This window comes from Oncorhynchus mykiss, chromosome 17 (genome assembly GCF_057628025.1).
Source record: "Oncorhynchus mykiss isolate SJ-2025 chromosome 17, ASM5762802v1, whole genome shotgun sequence".
Lineage (NCBI taxonomy): Eukaryota > Metazoa > Chordata > Actinopteri > Salmoniformes > Salmonidae > Oncorhynchus > Oncorhynchus mykiss.
In genome coordinates, this window is record NC_143038.1 from 25,274,062 (window position 1) to 25,281,812 (window position 7,751).

Below are 7,751 nucleotides of genomic sequence, written 5' to 3' on the forward strand. Positions count from 1 at the left end.
AAGACACATTGTATTGTAAAAGTGAATTGTTTTTTTTTATTTGTTATTTTCAACTCTCATACATTAAGTCACTAGAAACCTGTCAATGTATAATATAAGCTTTAGATCAGTCACTTGCATATTCCTTTCCTGGCTCCATGTGTGCTTAGGTCTGCTATCAATGTTGTTATTGAAACGTGATTTCAGACCCGAGCTGTGAAGGGACATTATTTCAGGTGCCCAAAACAACCTTAGTGTTTAACTGCTGCTGGAATACAATTGCAATCTATAAATAAAATGTTACTGCATCATTATTTGTAGGCTAAGCTTGGTGTGTTGATGTAAACACTTAACAAAGGCAACTTCAAAGAAATTTATTTAATTCACAATAAATTTCAGTTGCAAACAAACATTCCCACAAAGTCATGATCTACATTTATTTACAAACATGGGATCATTTCATTCAAAATCAGAATAATATATATATATTTTTATCTATTTGAAGTGTACATCTTAAAAGAAACTGCCCAGTGGACATTTTTAAAAGCTCATATTCTGTTTGGTCATACCCAAATAATGTTGTTGACTCATCCTTTACTTGTAGTCGTGGCCAACGCATAAATTATAGAAAACCCACTCGGTAAAACACCATCTCAAACGTGTTTTTGAAACAAACCATTTTAAAAGATGCTTGAAATTTGCTTGGAGAAGGACATCATCCTTGGCAGGGACAGGCTCAATTGTGATTGGTCCAGCAGCTTTTTCCTACCCACACCCCCCAAAAATGATCTGGTGGGGAGAAGGAGACAAGGGGTGACACATGCTCAGGAGGGCACACACGCTAGCTAGCAAGCCAAACAATCCACAGTTAGTGTTAGCAAAAAGGATAAAGCCTATACAACAACAATCTCGCCAGTCACTTCTATTTCAAATTATGTGGTTTGTAATATTTGGCCTGCTGGCTATTTTGAAGCAGTAAGCTAGCATGCTAACGTTAGCTATCGAGGATAGATTAGCTAGATGGCTAGCCAATACTAAAGCAAGCCAAAGCAGATCCTCCACACAACACCATTCACTTCTATTTGACATTTTGTGGTTTATAACTAAAAGTTGGATGTCAAGAGGAAAGCTGTTGTTGACTAATATATGTAGCAGCAGTTATTTACTTAGCTGGCTGAGCTCCTACCAATCACGACTTGTTGTCTAGCTAGTAAACTCACCCCATTCCGTACAAATGTGCGCAACCGCAACATTCAAACGAGGCTACAAAGAAAACTAATGGAACTGTAGCGACTGTGACTTCAAAATCGGGGGTGTGAACTAGGTTTCTATTCAAGCGTTGATTGACATGGTAATGGTTCTATAGTATTGGAGAAAAGTTTAAAAAAACGGACCCTCTGTTACATCGTGGCGTGTCATGTTGTAACGTACAGCACGTATAAAGCAACTATTTCTGTCTTACAATCTCTCTCCACCAGGTGTAGCACTTCTCTCACCATTTAAAAACAAGAAATGGACAGTGATGGGGGTAAGGGGGATACCTAGTCATTTTTTGCGTCATCATGCGATCATCATTCTCAAAGCCGCTGTTTACTTCTAAGATCACTTTAGCACCGCCCTAAAAACCCGATTCAAATTCGACACAAACCTTCAAATAGGTATGGAATGACACGTTAGATAAACTCTTTGTAGTGTTTTATTTACATTTTAGAGGCGATAAGGTGATAAGTTGGACAGATCGAGTGAAAAAAAGTAATTTTCCCACACGACATCTCTCCTTCTCACTATCACGCATTAGTTTCGCTTCCCCACCCGCCATTTAGAAAAAGACCCGACAGGGCTCATTGCTTGCTTGAATTATGCAGAAACGGGCAGTGTTTAGGTCATGTAATGTAATAGAAATGGGAGAAATTGTGCTTTACAATGGTATTGACATTAAAGTTGATTTGGAAGTATTACGTTTTTGGGGCGCAAAAATAAGGGCAATTGTACGGACCAAGGCGATGTACGAGTTTACGTGAGTTTGCTGTTATAGTAAAGTGTAGTAGTTCCATCGTGTGTTTAAAATCCTGAATCCATCCAAAGTCTACTATTTGACTACAGGCAGCATGCCTTCGGTAAAAAAAAAGAGAATTAAAGGCAAGACTGCTAGGCAGTGCATGCAGCCCTGCCCCAGGTGGAGTTGGTAGCGAATTTGAATATCCAAGTATATGAGCGTCTCATTGGCTGAGCTGGCAAATCAGCTTTTTTAAAGTGGTATACGTTCAAACCAATCTGTTGTTTATACTAAGGCCAAACAGGAGCACAGAGAAAAGCAGATTTTTAACATCCTTCTTTTAAATATATATTGTAATTCATTTTTGGTAAATATTTCATAGAAATCTGGAACAGTGGACAGATATTTTAAAAGTACTGTAATTGTGTATCTGTATCGAAATATACTTTCAATGCACTGTATGAATACAAACAACTCAGTGGAAGGTGACAATGCCTTACATGTCTTAAATTCAAAGTATCTTTGACATTTCATCAATGGGCTTTTAATTCTTCAATGGGATTTGTAAGCTGTTAGATATTATTTGTGTGCAACACCATTTATGACCTTTCCCAAACCCCACCAGTTCAGTTTGAGATGTGCACATGCCAATGGTATTGCCATTTCAATAAAAGGAACTGGTCAGTCTACATCATATTGCTCCAAGAGAAACAAGTCATTTTGACAGGAATGCATGCAGATGTTCTCATCCAATGTTTCAAGTGATTTTACAAGGGGCAGTGAGATAGGTGTGAAGGTATCCAACAAGTGATGTCACGGAACAGCAGTTCAAAGCGATGTAACTTTTAACATAACAGTGAGATACATTAAAATGGTCTGTGATACAAGAAATAGTTTCCTTGATCCTAACCTAACAATGAGCAATGTGTTCAAACTGTGACCAGTAAAGTGATTGACATGTTTGTGCATCACTATGAAAAGCAAACATTTACATCAATTCATACGATGCGAAAATAGCCTTTGATTGGGAAGATCAATGTAGTGAAACAGTTTCACATCTCTTGCCAAATCATCATTGGATACGTACATATTATTCCTTAACCACCTCCAGAAATAAGGTCTCAGGAAGTGATTTGTGTTATTAGTTTCATGTCAATTGCTTTCAAAGTATATTTCCCTAACAACTATTAACCAATCTGTTTACTCCAAAAATAAAACTCAGTCCCATTGACTTGTAGGGTTCTGGCTGAACTATAAAACCAAGGTCTCAGGTGAATCCTTTGTCCATTGCTACCTGCAGCCACAGGACTCCACCACCATGTCCTCGTACTGTTTGTAAACCACGTTATTGGCTGAGTCAATGTAGAGGATGCTGATCGGGCTGAGGCGAGTGGGCACGCAGCAGGTGGGCGGAGTCGAGTCAGGGTCCATGGAGTTCATGAGCGTCTGGATGATGGCGTGGTTGGTGGGCTCGAGGTGCGAGCGGATGGGGAAGTCGCACACCCCGTCGCAGTGGTAGGCCTCATACTCCAGTGGGGCAATGATCCAATCATCCCAACCCATCTCCTTGAAGTTGACATGTAGCTGCTTCCTGTGGCAACGAGGCTTGGGGTTCTTGGCCAGTTTCTTGCCACGGGTGGTGGGGGCTCGGCGCATACGGCGCTGGGTGAACAGGTACTCGTACACAGTCTTGTTGTCGTGGCCCGACCGGGCTTTGATCTCGCTGTAGAACAAGTCGCGTTTCTTGGTGCGTCCGAACACGAGGAAAAAGGCCTTCTCTTTGGTCTGCCTGCCCAGACGACTGAAGCCCATTGCCCTGAGGTCCACTGGGCGGCCTCGTTCCAAGGCCTCCAGCTCGAAACAAAGCTGGACGGTGTTGTGGAAATTCTTGAATAGTTTCCAAATGTCAAATACTTCCCATTTGGGCGTATTGTGGTCCTCGATGGTTCGAGTTTGGAGCAGTGTCGCTTTCTGCTTACCTGCTGCACAGGTGAAAAGCTTCAGGCAGAAAACTCTGTCAGTAGAAAGTGCTTTGCGTGGGTCGGCCAGTCTTTTCCTGAGAATGCGCAGCTCGGCACCCAGTAACCCCTCCTCCTCCAGGGAACTGATGTTGAAGTTATACTTCTGTCTTCTCAGCTGGAGAAGACGGTCATCTGTAAAAGAAGGTGACAGAGTCAAGGGTAAGAATAAAATGTGCTAATGTGGCTTCTCAGGTAACGCACAGGAGGTAAGGTACTGTTTTCTTTGTTTTTGGTGAGGGAAAGCATGGCCATATACAAATGAAAGCCAGGATTTTGATCCAGGAACAGTATGCGTTCGAAAGTACATTAAAACCAGACATTTGCAGACTACAGACCACATTGAAGTATAATCAGACAATTAATGTCGAAATGCAGCTGTTTACCAGTGGACCTACCACTACGTAATATGGCATTTGCTAAGAGTGGACCAAAAATCACCGGAACAATACAAAAGATAGAGAATGGGTGGAGTGCCTTCTGGGTTTAGGAGCCTCACCTGAGATTTTTTTTTAAAACCTACGGTGAACTACACAAGTATTGGGAGGGTGACACATTTTTTGTTGTTTGGCTTTGTGGTGCAGCACTTTGGATTTGAAAGTGCAGACTGTCAGCTTTAAGTTGAGGGTGTTTTCTTCCATCTCGGGTGAACCATTTAGAAATGATAGCACTTTTTGTACATAGTCCCCTCATTTTAGGGGACCAAAATTATTGAGACAAATTAACTAATGTGTCAAAAGTTTAGTATTTGGTCCCATATTCCTAGCACGCAATGATTACATCAAGCTTGAGACTACAAACTTGTTGGATGCATTTGCTGTTTGTTTTGGTAGTGTTTCAGAGTCCTGATAGAATCGTGAATAATGATGAGTGAGAAAGTTAAACGCACAAATATCATACACCAAAGACAACCTCTCACCTTCACAATAACAGGGGAGGTCAGCATTTTTGGAGAGTATGATAACTTTATCACTCATCATTATTCACAATTTATTCAGGACTATCCATAATCATGGTAGAATCCACAGTCATGTATAAGTGTTTATGAACATATTTTCTACTATAAAAGTGACACCAAAATGAAACAATACGTTATTTACCATTAATTTCTATTCGGCACAAAATAATCTGAAACACAAACAAAACAAACAGAAAATGCATCCAACATGTTTGTAGAGTCACAAGCTTGATGTGATCATTGCGTGCTAAGAATATGGGACTAAATATAAAATGTTTGACTACTTTAATACACATATGAGTGAATTTGTCCCTATACTTTTGGTACCCTGTAATTTCTAAGCGGTTCAGCCGATATGAAGGTCACCAACAATTTGCTGAGGACACGTTAAACAAAAAGTACAAATTAAAAGTACATTAAGTGCTTTACATGTAAATCTTTAGCAGCTAGAAATATTTAACCAATGTCATTTAAACATCATTTTAAAAAGTTTTACACACTAAAGAAAATATTACATTGAGGCCATTAATTTCACTTGAAGCCCGATGGTCTATCTATTTACACTTTAGAGGCTGCAAATCACTGATGGAATGGCTATGCAGATGGCTACTGAGAGTGTGACAGACCCATGACCAAGGTAAAAAAAAAAAGTATTATGTCAAACAGCCAGAAACCTATGTTGGGCCACATTACACAAGCAAGGGAACCTTTTGACTTGAGCTTCAAGTTTGCTTTTTCAGTTTGACTTTACCTCTCTAATAGAGAGGCTGGTTTGATGAGCATAGGCATACAGCTCCAATTGATTCAGAGACCTGGTCTCCTGGTTGTGTTTTCTTAAAAAAATTAACAAAATGCTACATTTTAAAGATAAGTAAGCATATTCAGAATTTAGCCTCAGTCTTCATAATGATTCTATTTTCTTTGGCAGAAATAAACAGCTACTTTATTGGACCATTGATCCATAACGGATAAGCCATTGTGACATTGCAAGCAGTAATGCAGATTTTGTAACGTTTATTATAAGACAATTTGTTTAAATAGCACTCATTGTTTTTATGGCATCAAAAGTGTACCTTGTCCTTTATCCACAAAGCTGGTGATGGTGTTGGCCATGCCAGCCTCGTGCAAAACGCTGGTGTTCACCTCTCCTGTGGATAGTGACCAATACAGTGACAACATGTAGTCGTGCGGAGTCACCAATGGGTGCTTCGGAAGGTCTCTGTCGCTCAGTTTGCCCGGTGCTTTGGCACTCCTTTGGGCTAACGGAGCGCTGTATTTTTGCACAGCAATGACTCTATGCTGTCCAGTTCGTGCTGATGTTGCAACTCTGGGGAACGTCTTTCCTTTACTCTGTCTGGGCGTATCTCCGCCTTTGCGTGTTTGCACGTTCAACGCCATGAGAGCAGGCACAGCAGCTGCGTTGGTAGCATCCCCGTCGGGTACCCAAGAGCGCGCAGACTCCTTGCGTCCCAAATGGATAGTTCCACTAACACTACTCGCCGTTACGCCGTGTGGTGATGACACTGATGTTACAGCTTTTGCTTTGGCTGCCTCGCCCTTTATCAGCGGGGGTCCTGTCCTAATGCGCGTGATCCTCGCAGCGCTCGGAGACTTCCAACCCGCTACGCCGTAGTTTCCTACCGTAGACCTGGCAGTTGAGGTGATTCCCGGGTTGGCTTCTTTACCTGCTCCGCCTGCGTGCTCCTTGCCTCGGCTCTCGGTTGCGCGCTGTGCCGTCCCGGTATGGCTCAGTGACACTGGGATAAATTCCAGGTATAAGAGAGTCCAACACCCCAATAAAAGAGGGAGACGTTTCAGGACTTTCATCCTCTGATCTTCCTTTGAATGTTTGCCAGGGAGAAATGCGCACAGGCTTTTCCCGTATGAAATAAGTACACATGAACAAGTTTGGAATAGTGAAAATGTGGACTATAATTTAGTATTCTATGGTAAAATACACTATACAAACCGTTACTCCCAGATCCGCTATTCAGTACCATAGTGATGCAAATGTCCTGTTGCTGGTCTTGGTTTCCAATATAGCCAACAGTTGTCCAAAAAGGTTTGCATTGAGAGGAAACTTGACTTCGTTAAACTCCAACTGTTCTGCTAGATATCTTGTCAGAACCTTGTTTAAATCCCATTTTTTTCCAAGAGGGAAGAATGGCGTAATGCTACCGCAGTTTTTTTCTCTCAAAGTTGAACCCCTTCCTGTGAAAATATTTCACACACATAACCCTGCAGGTGCTCTGAAATATCTACAAACCTGAACTCAGGAATTGGAAAAGGAATTCCAACATTAACCAGTTTAATTAGGTGCGCTTGCTGAAAGCAAAGCACAACTCTAGATTTCATACATATTTATTATTAGGTGTGCTTGCTGAAGGAAAAGCACTAGATTTCTTACATACTCATATTATTAGGTGTGCTTGCTGAAGGAAAAGCACTAGATTTCTTACATACTCATTATTAGGTGTGCTTGCTGAAGGAAAATCACTAGATTTCTTACATACTCATATTATTAGGTGTGCTGGCTGAAGGCAAGTCGTACATAGTCTATTATTCTATTTATTCAGCCTGCTCTAGAGCTTAACCCTCAAGTCTAAGCCCTATCGAAACAAAATATATAAAAATAAACTGAATGAAACATTGAGTTTGGCATTACTACTATTAGCCAATAGAAACGCATCGAATAACAGATTCACTACACGGTACAACAGATAGTAAAACAAACGAAAGGAAGTTTGTTCTGATGTGTCTGTCCTATATCTGAGAGATATAAAAAATATCAGGAAGCTGT

At 40.9% G+C, this 7,751-nt stretch overlaps 1 protein-coding gene across 1 annotated transcript; it reads right to left on the reverse strand.

The window, feature by feature from the left end:
• Positions 1 to 338: 338 nt before the first annotated feature.
• LOC110493841 (growth/differentiation factor 5) lies at positions 339 to 7,082 on the reverse strand. The gene is made up of 2 exons (XM_021568352.3): positions 6,025 to 7,082; positions 339 to 4,128 (listed from the first exon to the last, which is right to left on the reverse strand). Exons 1-2 carry the CDS (start codon positions 6,776 to 6,778, stop codon positions 3,266 to 3,268), a joined length of 1,617 nt encoding a protein of 538 aa, XP_021424027.1. The 5' UTR covers positions 6,779 to 7,082; the 3' UTR covers positions 339 to 3,265.
• Positions 7,083 to 7,751: the final 669 nt, after the last annotated feature.

Excerpts from the sequence above, each read along its gene's own strand:
- LOC110493841 (XM_021568352.3), bottom strand. The coding sequence starts at position 6,778 with ATGAAAGTCCTGAAACGTCTCCCTCTTTTATTGGGGTGTTGGACTCTC. Across the intron at positions 4,129-6,024 it reads CTTTGTGGATAAAGGACAAG|ATGACCGTCTTCTCCAGCTG; the intron begins GTACACTTTTGA and ends CTTCTTTTACAG.